Source organism: Gigantopelta aegis, chromosome 6, assembly GCF_016097555.1.
Source record: "Gigantopelta aegis isolate Gae_Host chromosome 6, Gae_host_genome, whole genome shotgun sequence".
Taxonomy (NCBI): Eukaryota; Metazoa; Mollusca; class Gastropoda; order Neomphalida; family Peltospiridae; genus Gigantopelta; species Gigantopelta aegis.
In genome coordinates this window covers 70,413,211-70,431,686 of record NC_054704.1, presented here as the reverse complement: position 1 = coordinate 70,431,686, position 18,476 = coordinate 70,413,211, and the positions used below count along the sequence as shown (strand labels likewise).

The window sequence follows — 18,476 nt, the reverse complement described above, 5'->3', positions numbered from 1 at the left end:
GGAACGGGATGGGGTTTGGGGTTGGGATTGCGGGTGGAGGTGGATTGTTTGCGATCAGTTTCACCCCCCATAAAAATAAAAAAAGGCTCAGTTCTCCTTTTCTATTTGCTGCAAAACAGTATATTATCCCACCCCTCCCCCAAGTTTTCTTCTACTGCAAATCCTACCCCTCAATATTTATTTTGGCCTAGGTACGGCTCTTTTTTCTTTCCTTTTTATGATCATTCAAAAATAAAATAAAATAAATCTGGTCTTAAACTTTAACATTAACACTGCCCAGAAACAAAAGTAAACACCACCACATAACCAGCTGGATAAATATTAAAGGTAACCTTATCTGTAGATACCGACAGAAATCAATCAGTTAATCGATGATTTCGATGTTCCGTCTGTACCCACAGCGGTCGGTGTTAGCCAACATCTAGATACACGATCACAGTCTTCCAATCTACCGCGGTTGTATAGCAGTGTGGGAAAACAAAAATCAATACTCGTTAAGTGAGACTATTTTTACTGGGACAGTTCCATACGTCGCCAAATGAAGACCAAATAAACACCACCACACTACATTATGGCCGTCGTGGGGTAATTCACTCAGCTGATCTGCTCGTATAGTAAATAACACCTTTTTTAAATACACGGCGTGCTACTGGCAATGTGAATACTATGTATACATGTCCCTCCCACCTGTCACCCGTTCACGCACGCGCGTACGCGGTGCATAGGGATGTAAACAAAACACGACAATGCTGGAAATAATATATCCGTATACATGACCTGTAACTGGTCGCTCAATACCGTGCGCAGTCATGTTCAGTACACATGTATAATAACATTTGCATACCATTCATTTGTCTTCTAGATCTGCATTTGACTATCGAGTTGTTGTTTTTCTCTTTATATATGTACATGCGTATGTGTTGTTGTTTGTTGTGTATGTATGGACCAGTGCATTCCGCAGGCTACAGCTATGCACAGAGCAATGGTGCGTGAACAATGAGCTACAACAAGAATTATCACCCTCCGGCAATATATGCCAGTTCAAATATTGTAAATCTAAAAATAATGTTACTAGTATAACAAACTACACTTCAGTTAAAACGGGTTACACGTAAACGCACAGTTATATACGTTAGCGGAGTGCATATATACATTTATACACATGTTCAATTGTCAACACCACCATTATAATATAAACACCACATCTAAATATCTGTCATTTACATCCAACGCCATCATGTTGCACAAACCACAGTTAAATTCTTTCCATTAACGTCCCCAATCAACCGCAGTATGTGTGAATGTGGACAAAACTGACACAACAGCGTGTGTATGTGTGTGTGTTTATACACTGCGCACACACTCCCGCCTCTTCGCCCAATCGCTCACACCTCGCCAGGACCCCCCTAACACCTGCCCGACACTCACCTGGTTTCTTTGCAGGGTTGTCATCTTCGTTTTCGTAGTCTTTGAGGGACAGAAGTTCCCCGTTCTCGGCCGCTGTGCCGTCCATTCCTGCGTTCGCCAGCCTATTACTAGGTCCACGGTGAACATGAGCCATCATCATCATAAACCTTGTAGTCCGGCGTTTTGATGCGACCGGTGTATCGACGAACTCCGTATTTTGCATATTCACAAACGAAGAAGCTGATATGTCGCGAGCCGCTTGCAGTGAATTACTGCTCGTTTTTTTTTTCACTGGGTAATCCAGTTATTAAAATCAAGTACAAACAGACTTACTGGTATATGTGTGCAATTAATAACACTAGAAATATCAATAAATATACCGCAAAAAGTTGTTCAGTATTTTTTATTTTATTATTATGAACGCAAAATAGGTCAGTCTCATTAGCATTAATAAATGGTAAAACAATGTCTTTAAAAGCTTTTCCTACTAATTTAAAGTAAGTTTAGTTTAGACATTTAAAAAGGAATATAATATTATACCTATATGCATAACTTGTTATTATTATAAATGTTTCCAAAATGTTATTTACAACATTTAATTCACTTTTCCAGACACAGCCAAGCAGTTTTGATCAACCTTACGTCTGCTATTTATGAAAATGAGGAGGCCTTACTTAGGTGTGAAAGTAGGATACGTTTGTAGAAGCTAATTTTTGCCTGTATTTTCATTTGATAAACACTTCTTTAATTTGTAAATATTTTAAATGTTTAAATGTTTTACTTTTCATATCGAAACACACAAATACTTGGTTAATTTAATAACTGCAATCAGTTTGCTGTTATAATAGGAAAATGTAGCAAATTTAAAGGGACATTCCTGAGTTTGCTGCAATTTTTAAGATGATATCGACTAACAGAGACTTTTTAACGATTGTAATAATATATCAAATATATTTTTCTGCACAAAATATTAGTGGCTCTATATTAAACATGTTTCTGATCGTTCTAATATTTGTATTAGATTAAATTTCATTTTATTTCCTAAAATATATTTTTTTCGTACGTACGAAATTATCTGAAGACAAAATCCAGTTTGGGCTTCTTACAAATATTAAGACGACAAGAAACAAATTGAACATACAAACACTGGTATTCTAAACAAGAAAATTATATTTAATATGTAAATTTAATCGTAGAAATATTTTATTAGTCAGAAACATCTCACAATGGCAGCAAACTCAGGAATGTCCCTTTAAAACAAAAATGAAATAAAAAATTAAAATACCTGCCTATAAAATCCAAACCAAACCAAACCAAAAAACCAAAGTGATGGGTTTTTTTGTGTGTGGATTTCTTGGGGGGTGTTCTGGGGTGGGGTTGGGTGCTCTTGATATATATATATATATATATATATATATATATATGTTACAGTTAATCTGTATAATCAGGTAATATGTATATTACCTGATTTTTTCAGCTAATATGTATATTACCTGTTTCACTCAGATTATACAGATTAACTGTAACATATATATATATAAATTTTTGGTGGTAGGTTTGTGGGGTTTTTTTAAAATAAATTATTTCAAATATCATGCCAATTAATTAATTCAAAAAGATACATGCAGTGTATATCAGTTATGCATAGCAGAACGTATGTGTAGTCACCAAGGAAGTGCTAACATCATATTTCAGAGACTTTCGTAATAACGAAGAAGTACAATTTAATAGATAAATTCCAAAACATTTGAATTTTGACGAATCGTGGTCTTAGCGCTAAGATCACCTTAATGTATAAGGCAGCTACGCACTTAAGGTGGTCTTAGCCCTAAGATCACCTTAATGTATAAGACAGCAATGCACTTAAGATGGTCTTAGCGCTAAGATCACTTTAATGTATAAGGCATCTATGCATTTAATGTGACCTTAGCGCTAAGATCACTTTAATGTATAAAAGCAGCAATGTATTTAAGGTGGTCTCAGCGCTAAGATCACCTTAATGTATAAGGCAGCTATGCTCTTGAGGTGGTCTTAGCGCTAAGATCGCTTCGTAAAACGGGGACCAGATTTTGTGAATAAGCAAATACAACCATTATTACTGAAGAGGGAGCTCAAGGAGAAATCATTCCACCTTACATTATAAATTATCCAGCTCGTCTTATAAGTGCGACTAAAGCTAAATATTCAGACCTTTTTAAGGAACATTTTGTTGCTCCAGGCAAAAAAGATGGATACAGCTAGAACCATAATTATTACCTTGCATACATCCAGAACACCGCAAACAAATTATTAAGCAATTTATTAAACTACGTCTCGGCAACCACAAATTGAAAGTTGAGACTGGACAATACACAAAACCCTTTACCCCAGTAGAAGAACAGTTATGTAATCAGTGCAATCTGACTGAAGATGAATATCATCACATCATAATATGTATGAAATATAATACTCCACGCTCTAAACTATATGAATATTTAACTTTACATATTAACACATTTCAAATGATGTCTATGCATGAACAATTTATATGTATTATGCAAAACCAGGGTCCTGCTTGTGCAGATGCAGTTTGTGATTATATACATGTATTAACCAATAATTAGTTTAGTATCCTGTTTGTACCATGTTTGTACAAATATTACATGTTTTGCATTCAGTTCCAAATGTGGAATGTTCATATGCAATAAAGTGTATCTTATCTTATATTATATTATAAATAAAGAACCAAAGAGATGAGATTTAGAGAATACTCAACGAGCTACGAGACAATACCGTTTATCTTGCACGAGTGAATTGATGTTGTCCTTCCCGAACCTTTGGCGACGGAAAGACAACATCAATTCACGAGTACAAGATAAATGGTATTTGCGAATAGCGAGTTTATTACCCATTTTCAATATCTATAATTTTATGGAAGATTTTCGAACGATACTTTTGTTGAAAATAAGTTGCAACTTGAGAACAAGGGTCATCGTTGTGTCATAGCCGTGACGTATGCATCGCTGATGACGTAAGTTAGTAGTTGACATGACTTCCACCATGGAAACTATTCTTACAACCGCCAATAATGAAGCAATGTCTATGACGTCAAAAGGTATCCAATGGTGTGGGGTTGGGGGTTTTTTTGAGGGGTGGGGGCGTGTTCTTTCCCCACTTCTCTCTGCTCATATGGGTAATAATAAACGGTCTTCGGGGTTCTGAGCATAGAGTGAACTGGGTACAGTGTGGAAAATGGGTCTTAACTTCGACACCACCGTAAAATACCTGCCTGATAACAATGAGTTCCTCTGTCCTTGATGTTCAAAAGAATCATCTAAAACAACCAATGGACGTAAATAGATTGCCTGTTCAATTTAAAGATATTTTCCACCATACTTAGCAAAAAATATTTTTATATTTATTTAAAAAGTGGTCTAGAAAACTAGTAATTCTGGAAACATCATCTTACCATTAACCCAGGGGTGCAGGACCGCGTCTAGCGGGCTGGGGGTGGGTGGGGGCAAGAGGTAGTTTGAAACTTTTACACACACACACACCTCCCCCCAAAAACGAAGAAGAAGAAAAAGACCAAGTGGCCCAATTCATCTTGTACTGTCACCGTGACCCTACTTATTTAAGGCGACACCACACGATACGAGGGTGTCCTCCCATAAGACAGACGTCCCATAACGCAGACGCGTTAAAACAACACAAGACCCATTACTAATTACCTGCCGTTTACCTTGAATAATACATGTAGTAAATAATGGAATAGTCGGATACAATTAAATACAAAACACATAACAAAATTATATAAAATTAGATTTATTTATACACATACATATACCCGGGATACACATTTTAACATGTCTCACGATTCAATTTTCTGTCTGTTCCACAATTTATACTAATTTTAACAGATGTCCAACGGCATCCAAGAACTGAATGGGCGTTTTCTGTTCAAGGGTTAGTTGCGCCTTCAATCTCACGATTCTATTTTCATTCTGCTTATACACTCTCTTTCTTGTTGGTGGGGCAGCTCCAATTTAGCACGTTCGGAGGTCTCTATTCCTTTGATTAATTCTACAAATCGGTATATGTTTGGATGATGAACTTGGATTGAACGATTCATTCTGGAATGAAATCCCTCCAGATTATTATTTGTTCTTGGGCCAGTGGTCAGATGATGGTTCCATACAATCAAAGGGAATCTGGAGTCATCGTCTACCCATGTTAAAACAACATAATCATTAAATGCCTCCGCCTGTGGAACATCAGGTCCGTCATTCATGGCTTCTAACCATGCATCCTGTACTTGTGCAATGGGCAAAAGTGGTAGTCCAGCAGCCCTCCGAATCCACGTCTGTACAGCTGGATCTTCTTTGTACAAAACAGCAAGACCCAGTTCTTGAGTTTTCCTCCAAATGGCCTGTGTAAAGTGAAAAAAGCACCCTTTTACTTCAGCTTGCGGAAACTCCGTCTCAACTGCCTGGATTGCAGCCATCTCAAAATCAGTCTGAACTTTACTTGGAGCAAGGGGTTGGTTTAATAATTGTTGAACTTCATTTTTCAACAAACTGAACAGTCTAATGTATGTTATCCTCTGTTTATCGGGAAGAAGAGCAAACACAAGGGGATACATAGTGGTTGCGTCCATAGCATGGATGATGTATAATTGGTTCCACAATGCTGGACAAGAAGAGAAAGTTCCGTCCATAACAATGGATTCTGCAGCCTGTAGAGCTACGATTTGCTCATCTGTAGAGAACACAAGCATGTTATCTTCATTTCCATCGCTAAATAACAGGTAGCGTCTTCCGTCATTTGTCTGTGTCCATGGTTCTTCTAGGATGACATCGGCTCTAGTCTGTGGTAGGGCAGGTATCAGAACTCGTCTCTGTCTGTACAGTGCACTGCTCATACTGGGAAAGGAAGGCAAATGAGAAACAGTTTCTAATGCTTGCTTTGCAACCTCATCATTGTATATTTGCTGCATAGGTGTTGTTTCTTCTCTTGCTCGCTTCCGTAGTATGCTGATAAACCGAGCAACATTCGGATCACTTGGAAGATGGTTGTGTTCCGATGTGTTCCGTACAAATTCGCCGACAGTGGTGCATTTCCCGGTACACGTTTTGTCACGCATCTCCAGTGAACACTTTCCCCTCTGGTGCGATTCTTTGCAAATAAAAATCCATCCAATATTACTTGTGGTGAACCTTTTTGTGATTGAACAAATTCTATCCTTCTAAGACCAGCTATGACTAAAAAATTGAATGACTGTTTTTGGTAGCTACATGCAGTTAATATATAAGAACTTTTATGTTATCTCTGTGCTTAGCTATGGTTTAAATGTATGGTCAATGAAATACAAGACATTGGTCGTCAGAGACATAATACTCATTGATATACAAACAATGTCTATCTGAAGTGAAATGAATTGTATACGGATGTTGCTAAACTCTAAAAAACACGGGACATCATAAAACACAGTATCTTTACATTTGTTAATTCTGTTTAGCAGATTACAATTAACTTCTCCTAGTTGCCTGTGTGGAATTGGTAGATATAACAATTTTTTTAAATAGGTACTGTCATAACTGTGCGGTAATCATTGATATAAAAACAAAACATTGTCAATCTGAAGCGAAATGAATTGAATGGAGATATTGCAGTGGAAAATCCACCAAGCACTGTATCTTTACATTTATTAATTGCATTTACCAGATTACAATTAAGCTCTCGCTGTTGTTTGCATGAAATCAGCTCATTAATTAAGACTGCTGTTGCACTGCAGCATAGCTTGCTGAGCAGATTGGAGCAATACCATTAACGCAGTCAGGGGTGTACAGGATACATTACATAACCCAATAAAGAGTTTTGTCTATCAAATGGCATGTCTGCCTTATGGGACGTCTGTCTTATGGGAGTGAACCGATACGAGTGCCTGGAACGAATTTTTTTTATAGCATAATATCGGATACATAACCCCGATAGGATCGGACCTCCAAGCCTGGAACGAGACTAGTATTCTCGTACGAGGCACTCGTTTTGTGTGGAGTCGCCTTTAGAGGCTAGACACGGTCCCGGAGGTTGCACACAGCGACGCAGGGCAATCGGACACATTTACTTCACTGGTGACAGGGTGGGATTCCAGGGGAGGGGATTGTCCTGTCGTGTTCGACGTCGCGTGTCGGTCCTATCAATTGTGCGTGTAAATCTCTTCACAGAGATGGAACAACGTGAGAAATGAACGGCAGGGCCTTACCTACATGTAGCTGGGTTGGCGGCGGGGGGGGGGGGGGGGGGGGGGGGGGGGGGTAAGCTGGATTAAAATGCTCCGTTTCTGTTTGTTGTACTGTCCGCCCCCATCCCTAGATTTTAGGCTAGGTACGACCCTGTGAACCTTTAGTAATTGGTAGTAGTAACAATGTATGTATATATACCGTTGTGCGACGGTAATTGCAGTGAACCGGTTAACATTGTATTCAAGTGACGGCTCCGGGCCCTGCCAGGTCAGTAAACACAGTGTAAATTATGACGAATTGGTTTATTCGGAGGGCTTGAAGGAAATGAGCTATTGAAAAGAAACAAAAAAATCAAATAATTAACTTTTTTTTTTTTTTTTTTAAATCATAACACCCAGTTATTATTTACTGGCTATCGGGCCTATAACCTAGGTATTATTCACCACTGACACCGCCTAGTAGTTATTATTCATTGGCGTTAATGGAGTTGAATGACACGCTGGACAGATCCGTGACAATTTTACGCTGAGAACTGAAACAAAGTCTACTTGAGTACGATACCATGAGATAACTGACGCTTTGCGGTCGCCCCGACGGAATCTTATTACACGAGCAATAGCATACCTTATGAATAGATTTGGTTGTAGTAGAATAACTCAGTCGTTGATACAAGTAGCCTATTATATAAAACTTGTTTCACATTTTAGGAGAGATAACTTGTTATATATAACAGTAGTATAAAATGTGTATACTAAACATTGGGTTTTGTTTGACGGCACCACTAGAGCGATACGTTGATGGGTATACTATAATTTGAGCAATGACTTTGGTATACTGTAATGTGAGCGATGACGTTGATGGGGTATACTGTAATGTGAGAGATGACGTTGATGGGGTATACTGTAATGTGAGAGATGACGTTGATGGGGTATATTGTAATGTGAGAGATGACGTTGATGGGGTATACTTTAATGTGAGCGATGACATTGATGGGGTATACTGTAATGTGAGAGATGACGTTGATGGGTATAGTTCAATATAAGCGATAACGTGGATGGATACTGTAATGTGAGCGATAGCGGTTATGGCCCGGGAAGTAGATAAACTTGTATAAATGGTCCTAAAATGAATTCTACGTCGCGGGACTTGTTGATGTGCACCATTTAGGATCTATCTACGTCCCGGCACTCCTTAATTGCCCTTTTACCTGGTTGACGGTGTGTGCAGTCAAAAGATAACAACGAACTAATTCTGGACCACAGTGCAGTTATTAGCACTAAGAATTCATGTCGCTGGTTATGGATGGAAATGTTTTATTTTGCGACGCACTCAGCACATTTTATTTACGGTTATATGGCGTCAGACATATGGTTAAGGACCATACAGATAGAGAGAAGAAACCCGCTGTCGCCACTTCATAAGCTACTCTTTTCGATTAGCAGCAAGGGATCTTTTATATGCACCCTCCCACAGACAGGATAGTACATACCACGGCCTTTGTTACACCAGTTGTGGAGCACTGGCTGGAACGAGAAATAGCCCAATAGGGCCACTGACGGGGATCGATCCTAAACCGACCGCGCATCAAGTGAACGCTTTAGTAACTGGTTATGTTCAATCTGATTAAAATTAGCTCTACTGGTCTACCAGTAGATCTAACAGCATTGCGTGGACTCCCATGTCCAGGTGACATTTCATCTATAAATAACAATTTAAATATCGATCCATTACATTTCGCCTTTTATAGCGTTATTTGGGAGCATACAAATTCTAAAAATATCGGGCGAGATTATTTATGCAATAGGCGAACTTGTTGGTCTATTTCAACATTGAAAGAACAGGGGGAAAAGTGCAGTAATAAACTTTGGATTGTATACTAGTATAAATAGATTTTCTGGCTATACCATCACTGTTTTTTTTGTTTTTTTTCCGTCTTGAAACAAATTTTATATAAACCTTTATATTGAAATTAGTTTCTGGCATACTTCGTAATAATTCAACCGAATCATTTCGCATACCCTCGGCATAACCCCGAATGTTTTCAAATTGTTTTCAAATCACTGGCATGATTTTGCAAGTAAGGTTTTGATTGGTCGAATGAAAGGTCAACTGGACATGAGTTCCAACGGGCTGCTGTTAGACCCATGTGTAATAGAGGAGCTAATTCAATTAGATTGTGGTTATGTTGTAGGTATTACAAATAAATAAAATAAAATACATTTTAAAATGATATACAATAATATCGGCTCCAACCTAAGTTTTAACGGCTCTGGTGTAAATTTGTCTGTCCGTCCGTAGTCAGTCTGTGTGTCTGTCTCTCTGTATCTATGTCTGTCTGTTTGTTAATTTCTATATGTTAATACAACAAACTATTCAATTTAAAAGTAGCATAACATTTTTATTCAAACTTCAGCAACATTAATTGTTTCCATAATTCAGTTCCACGATTCATTTTGAACGCAAAACATTTTCCGTAGTTGTGAGCAGATATAAAATACTACCCAGGACAGTAATCCTTTAAAACAGTAGAGACCAATAGGAGCAAAATAAAACAAAACTGAGGAGAAAAAGAAGAAATAACAATAAAAGAAAAGAAAACACATACAATCGCCTGCTCAATTGCTACCTTGAACAGGAATGCTAGAATATAAACGCTTCTCATTTCGTTGGTAAAGAAAACACGGCTCACACTGCAATTCAAAACATGTAAACCAATTAGTTCCTTCTACTTCCCGGGACATTCATAATTCGACAAACCGGTACTACACAAAATAGGATTTTCTACGTCCCGGGCCGACACCGCGATAGCATTGATGCGTATACTGCAATGTGGGCGATACGTTAATGGGTATACTGCAATGTGAGCGATACGTTGATTGGTATACTGCAGTGTGAGGGATTACGTTGATGGGTATACTGCAATCTGAGCGATGACGTTGATGGGTCTAATGCTATCTGAGCAATACGTTGATGGGTATACTATAATGTGAGCGATGACGTTGATGGTATACTGCAATGTAAGCGATGGCGTTGATGGTATACTGCAATGTGAGCGATGACGTTGATGGGTCTACTGCAATGTGAGCGATGACGTTGATGGGTATACTGCAATGTGAGCGATGACGTTAATGGGTATATTGCAATGTGAGCGACACGTTGATGGGTATATTGCAATGTGAGCGATACATTGATGGTTATACGGAGTCACACTGTGAAAGTCGATCAGCTGATCGGAGGTCATGACCTCTCAAACGACGTATTTCACATTGTGAGAGACGTATTTCACATCCATCGAGTGTCTGCGAGCGCTCTCCCTCCTGAACACGCCTCAGATAATATTATAGTATTATATGTGTTGTCGTTGAAAAGTAGCGTATTCAGGAGGCAAAGCGTTCGCGAACAATTTGACAGGTACCATCGTCATGTATCATATTACATTCACTAACAAGAAGTCTAGCGAGTGACAGTTCTCGCTTTCCCTCCTGAAGGTAACAGGCCTCTGGTATAGTTCGCTAACGTCGAACGAGTATTCTATGATGAAGGAAGAAAGGAATGTTTTATTCAACGACGCACTCAACACATTTTATTTACGGTTATATGGCGTCGGACATATGGTTAAGGTCCACACAGGTATTGAGAGAGGAAACTCGCTGTCGCCACTTCATGGGCTACTCTTTTTCGCCACTTCATGGACTACTCTTTTTGATTAGCAGCAAGGATTTTTTATATGCACCAATCCACAGACAGGATAGTACATACCACGGCCTCTGTTATACTAGTTATGGAGCACTGGCTGGAACGAGAAATAGCCAATGGGCCCACCGACGGGAACAATTCAAAGATCGATCGCGCCCCAGGCTAGCGCTGTACCAGTGAACTACATCCCGCCCCTTCTGTGATGATGTCAACAGGCATATTGCGACGGCAGGTTTGAAATGTTCACATTAGATGTGTTTTCGTAATTGTCGGATAGCAACACAGCTATGACATTTTACCACCAACAGCAGCAGGCACGAATACAGCAATTAGACTCTAAAAAGTAGGTCCTAATATGAGCTTATCAAGCCACGAGCTGCCTGGGAGACAGGAGTGTGACACTTTCCCACTGTCAGTCTAATCTTTGAAGCTACACGATAATGCACCGGTGCAGGAGTAATATAATTGTTTTCAATCACAGGTATTCAAATTATACCCTCCCCACCATCCCCACCTCACCCTGTGCTCAAAGTAATAAATATTCTAGCTTATGCATTGACGAGGTTTCGTTACACTCAACGAAACTATTAAAACAGGAGTAATATTATTAAATGATTTTCTATTGATTTTATAAAGTATACTTATTATTCTTTTATAAATAATATGTAGGCCTAGACTATTACGTTTACAAACTACGTAATAGCACATACTATTGCCTTTGAAAACAGCGCAATACCTATATAGTGCTTTAGTTGTACATATCCGTAGGAACAATTTCAAGTGGGGATACAATCTCGTGTCTGTGGGGTAGTGGGGTGGGAAGGCGCAAAAGCCAGATTGTTTTATATAAAGTAGGATAGAAAAAAACCCCATGAAACCCAAACAAAACAGTACATTTTTGTCCTCAACCATGGAGGGGGTGGAGCTAGGCGGGAAGGGGTGGGGGTGGGGGTCTGGTTCCAAAAGAAATGTTTTATTTAACGACGCACTCAACACATTTGTTTTACACTTATATGGCGTCAGACATATCTTTAAGGACCACACAGATATTGAGAGAGAAACCCGATATCGCCACTTCATGGCTACTCTTTTCGATAAGCGACAAGGGATATTTTATATGCAACATCCCACAGTAGGGATAGTACATACCACGGTCTTTGATACACCAGTCGTGGTGCACTGGCTGGAGCTAGAAATAGCCCCCATCGACGGGGGTTGATCCCACACCGATCGCGCATCAAGCACCGGTCTGGTTCCAGGTGCTTCGTCTGAAAGAGGACAGCCACTCCGAAGAACATCCCCCCCCCCCCCCCCCCAAGGACGGAAACCCACCTCACCCAAACAACACAACAGATCAATGAAAAATCTAATTATCCCAACGTCTATGATTAGACACCTAAGACTGTCTACATGCAGTTGAAATCCAGAAGATAATTGTTATTTGCCAAAGTATTGACCTTGAAGCTAACAGCGATGTTTAACAGAGGATACAGTATTGAACGGCAACGCAGATTGATCGGTCTTCGTGAGTTTAAAGTGGTCGGAATGGCGAACACAGTTTTGTTGGGAGACTCGTCTTCAGCTTTTAATAATTACAGCAATCGGAACAAATAGAGACATGGCGATCGACGGCTCTCTGGCCCATATTTACCCATATGCACGAACGTTTTCTTACGCCTCTCCAAGCAGCCGATTCCAAACTGGTAACATTAGAGGTAACATTATTACCCCGATGACAAATAGAAAATCCAATAAAATAATAGAGTGTGGTAATATGGAATCGCATTCAGTAGTATGGCACTATTTGACACACACACACACACACACACACACACACACAATAAATAGTCAGAGAGAGAGAGAGAGAGAGAGAGAGAGAGAGAGAGAGAGAGAGAGAGAGAGAGAGAGAGACAGACAGGCAGGCACGCACGCACACACACACACACACACACACACACACACACACACACACACACACACAGAGAGAGAGAGAGAGACACTCGCGAACACAAACACACCAGACACACATACACGTATTTTAATAGTCATTTCTCATGCAGATGTATTATAATATAATCGGTCAATGTTTTGTCATTATTATGTATAGGAAATATCAATTCAGCATTATGCGAGCTTATTTATTGATAACATATATATACCGATGATGCGGAAATCGGCTAACACTTACCAGTATTACTCTATTCTTTGGCACAGAATAGCATACAGGAAATACGGTGACATTAAAAAACCTATCATGGTCGTAAAATTCGTCAATAATGGCTTTGGGAATCATTACAGATATATTCTTTGTATGATGCTTGAAATGTATGTCATACAGATCTGACATTTTACTCACACAATCAAATGACGTTATTATATTTTGTAACGTGCAATACGGTACTTTTTATATAATAAAATACATGTACCAGCATTCAGTGCACCAGAGCTAAATTCATGTGAACCGGACACTGAGGTGTTGTGGTTAATCCATCGAACCTAAGGCTGGTAGTAACTGGTTTTGTGTCTCGGTACCTGCTCCTATCCAGAGTGTGAGGCCACTTTTTTCTTTTCAAGTTATTTTCGTTCTTATATCCAATTAAGGTTCAAGCACGATGTCCTGGACACGCAAAAACCTCAGCTATATGGGCTGTCTGCCCTACCAGTACCTACCAGCCTTATGTCCGATGGCTTTACCAGGACACCGCCGAGGCCGGTCTGAGGCCACTACGCCGACTTCTATCTCACTAGCCACTGACCATTAACCCACTGTTTTAATCAGACAGCCCAGATTTGTGGTGTGTTAATTTCAGTGAATGATTTAGCTTTAACGTCTAGATCGCCATGATGGAACAGCCAATCAGAAGTCTTTCAACCGGTCTCCATCATATGTTGAATATTGCCGTGTGATATCATAGAATGTTTTTTGTTTTGTTTTTTTGTTGTTGTTTTTTTCCAACAGGAAGGAAGGAAATGGTTTATTTAACAACGCACTCAACACATTTTATTTACGGTTATATGGCGTCGGACATATGGTTAAGGACCACACAGATATTGAGGGAGGAAACCCGCTGTCGCCACTTCATGGGATACTCTTTTCGATTAGCAACAAGGGATCTTTTAAAAGCACCATCCCATAGACATGACAGCACACACCACGGCCTTTCATGTACCAGTCGTGGTGCACTGACTGGAGTGAGAAATAGCCCAATTGGCCCACCGACGGGGATCGATCCCAAACCGACCTCGCATCAAGCGAGCGCTTTACCACTGTGCTACGTCTCAACCCTCTCTGAGATAGAATTATAAGAATGCATGTATCCATCACCAGGGCTCTACATTAAGGCTAAACCACTTACCACTTAACACTGATGTATGGTCGGCAGTTTTGTTTTAAATGAGCAAATGTTTTACTGGTCCAAAGACAGACCATTTATATATTGCTGGATTCTTTTCATAGAAACATTTGTGTGGGACAAGCACATTTCACATAGAACAAGTAAAAATAGAGACACTTGTGCTACAGGACAAGTTCATATTGAGAGTTAATGTAGTGAATCCCCACCCTTAAAAACTGTTCATTCTAATGATATTTTCAGTGATAACATTCCATGATACTAGTATGCATTTAATGTTTACCTAATTACTATTAACACTACATAGATGCATTTTGAATCTATTTACATTTAGTAGCATGACAGTCATGTAATTACAACAACAAAGAAGAAGAAGACGAAGAAACAGAACAAAACAATGCTCAAATTAAAAGCAGTAAGGTGGTTTAAACCATAATCTTTAAATGCTATGATACTAGTATGCATTCTTGACTTACGTCATTACTATTACCACCACATGCACCAAAAAAATAGTAAATCTTAAGGCAGAGATCAATTTTACTTGAAGAATGCAGGAAATTGCATTTCAGGAAATCTATTGTTTAAACTTTTACGGGGAAGCATACCTTAAACCCCCCTCGATCTCAGTCACCCCCCCCCCCCCCCCCCAATGTCTACTTGCCTCCGCCGTGCCTGCACCACATAGATGCATTTTGAATCTATATAATTTTAGTAGCATGATTGTCATATAATTACTAAGAAAAGGACAGAAACAAAACAATACTCAAACAAAAGGCAGGAACGCGGTTTAAAACATAAGCTTTTTTTGTCTGAACAACATAGCAATTAAAGTAAGTATTTGAAAACACAATGAAACAGTATTGGGTATTGTTATCACAGCTGGGTTATTCCGTGTATGTATGCATGTACATACACGTATCTCTCTGTATGTGCACCAGACTAGCTCTATGATAATGAGAAGTTGTTTTAGTGTTATTAGTATTTGTTTTTTTGTTGTTGTTTTTTTTTGGTGGGTTTTTTAGGTAAACCACGGTATTCTCTGGAGATGACTGTCACAGCGGCGTGACAGTTTCCATGACACCTGCACAACATTCAGTTTCGATCAATGCAATACGCTTCTGCAAGCACTTCCGGCCGTAACGTAATCTCCACGAGTTTTGCTAAATAATAAATAAATTATGTGGCGCCACCTCGAAAACAAGGCCTAGATCAATACGTACCAGTTGATGTTCTAACACTCGATCGAGACACACCGCCAACGTGATGATGTTGGTTCCTTATGGCAATACGAGGTGTACGACGCCGCGATTCGAACTTGCAGCGCAGCCACAGATGCTGTATTGTATAAAACATATTATATAGTCATTGGGCCACATCGAGCTATCGTGCCAAAAAAAGACAAGTGTTTTACATGTCTCCAAAAGATTGACGTTGACATAATTAATTTTCATAAACCAGACATGTTCCCGGTTCAGAAAGTATATGATACAAAAGTATTTCTTTGCAGACACTTTTTTTTTCCATTTGTATTGGCTCTGGTGCTCTGACTTAAAGGGACATACCCTAGTTTCAACCCGTGAAAATTAACACTAAGTTTAGTTAATCTACAAACCTGTAACACATGAGTCTGTGACTTTGAAATGGAGAGATACTCTCTAAAATAAACAAAAACTCGACTCCATAATTGTTACTTTAACAATATGAGAAATGCATTTTGTGACATTAAAAACACCAGGATGACCAAAAACACTTCGAATGTACGGAAATAGATAATCTAAACAATAAAATCTAAGTAATGTATGATTTAAGTTATCAAAAACGGTTATAATAATAAAATATTTGCGTTATTGTTTAAAAACTAGGGTATGTCCCTTTAATACCACGGTCACATTGCTTTTGTGTAACACTGGGATTGGCGGATCCACAGGGGTCACAGGGGGTCCACTGACATACCTTCCGCCCGTTTGAAGTGCCCTTTTGAATGACTTGGGGTTTATTTTTAAAATTCATTATCCACAACACTAAATTGCCTTCAAAACGCGTCTCTAAGCATCTTCATTTCAAAAATTGCCTTCGACAAACTCAAACTCAAACTGCTCTGTCTCTCTGTCTCTCTCTCTGTCTGTCTCTCTCTCTCTCTCTCTCTCTCTCTTCTCTCTGTCTCCCTCCCTCCCTCTCTCTCTCTCTCTCTGTCTCCCTCCCTCTCTCTCTGTCTCCCTCCCTCCCTCCCTCTCTCTCTCTCTGTCTCCCTCCCTCCCTCCCTCTCTCTCTCTCTCTCTCTCTCTGTCTCCCGCCCTCTCTCTCTCTCTCTCTCTCTCTCTCTCTCTCTCTCTCTCTCTCTCTCTCTCTCTCTCTCGTACACACATACACCACACATGCCACACACACACACACCTTTGACGAAACTCTAAATCCACAAGACATTGTAACACACCGTAATGCTGTGAATAATACTAAATTTAAGCAAGTATTATACACTACATGTCAGTAGTTGTTTTCATAAATACCTATTCAAGTGTTAAAGCCAACAGCTAGACACAAAGCAAGATTGAAATTCAATTCTATGGTCTTTTAATTTGATCTTTCTTTATGGGTGGCGTGCTGTCTTCTTTATGGCATGGTGCATATAAAGGATCCCTTGTTACTAATGGAAAAAACTGTAGCGGGATTTCTCTCTAAGATTATATTTCAAAATTATCAAATGTTTAACATCCAATAATGGATGTGTCCTAGTTGTGTCGTTAAACAAAACAAACTTTATTTTATAGCTGGCATGTAGAAGGTGGTTACGGTGTCTAAAGGGAGGAAATGTTTTATTTAACGACGCACACTATTTTTTTATTTACGGTTATATGGCATCGGACATATGGTTAAGGACCACACAGATATTGAGAGAGGAAACCTGCTGTCGCCACTTCATGGACTGCACTTTCCGATTAGCAACAAGGAATCTTTTATATGCACCATCCCACAGACAGGATGGTACATACCACGGCCTTTGTTACACCAGTTGTGGAGCACTGGCTGTGACGAGAAATAGCCCAATGGTGTGTCTAAAGTGACATGCCGTGATTGAGGGACAGTCCGGAAAATTGTTTATTGCATGGGGCGGGACGTAGCCTAGTAGTAAAGTGCTTGCCTGATGCGCGGTCGGTTTAGGATCGATCCCCGTAGGTGGGCCCATTGGGTTATTTCTCGTTCCAGCCAGTGCACCACGACTGGTATATCAAAGGCCGTGGTATGTCCTATCCTGTTTGTGGGATGGTGCATATAAACGATCCCTTGCTACTAATGGAAAAAAGTGGCGAGTTTCTTCCCTATGACAATAAGTCAGAAGTACAGAATGTTTGACATCCAATAACCGATGATTAATAAATCAATGTATTCTAGTGGTGTCATTAAACAAAAAAAACTTTAACTGTTTATTGCAAATAATTTAAAAATTAAAAGAATGATTCAGACTTATTTACAGGTATTTCTAGGTCAAGTGTTGTATCCAAACTAGTTGCGCGGTCGTTCTGGAACTGATCTTCGACTGTGGACGCACTGGGTTATTTCTCGTTCCAGCCTAGTATATCAAACGCCGTGGTATGTGCTATCCTGTCTGTGTGGAAGTACATATAAAAGATGCCTTGCTACTAATGGAAAAATGTAGAGGGTTTCCCCTCTAAGACTGCCACAATTACCAAACGTTGGCATCTGATAGCCGATGATTAATACATGTGCTCTAGTGGTGTCGTTAAACCAAAGAAACGTTTCAACTGTATCAGTGACTTTCTCCTCTAGAAATCTTTGT

The 18,476-nt window shown here is 39.4% G+C and overlaps 1 protein-coding gene across 2 annotated transcripts in view; it reads right to left on the bottom strand.

Annotated features, from left to right (window-relative positions):
* The window catches only part of LOC121375727 (neuronal membrane glycoprotein M6-a-like), a 128,790-nt gene that overhangs the window by 86,181 nt on the left and 24,133 nt on the right, over positions 1–18,476 (bottom strand). Inside the window, exon 1 of one of the 2 annotated variants that reach the window (XM_041503329.1) lies at positions 1,429–1,580. The exons of the other annotated variant lie outside the window; for it this stretch is intronic. Coding sequence (XP_041359263.1) covers positions 1,429–1,570 — 142 coding nt within the window. The 5' untranslated portion in view covers positions 1,571–1,580. Of the gene's footprint in view, positions 1–1,428; positions 1,581–18,476 lie in introns of those variants that run through there. 2 annotated transcript variants of the gene reach the window in all.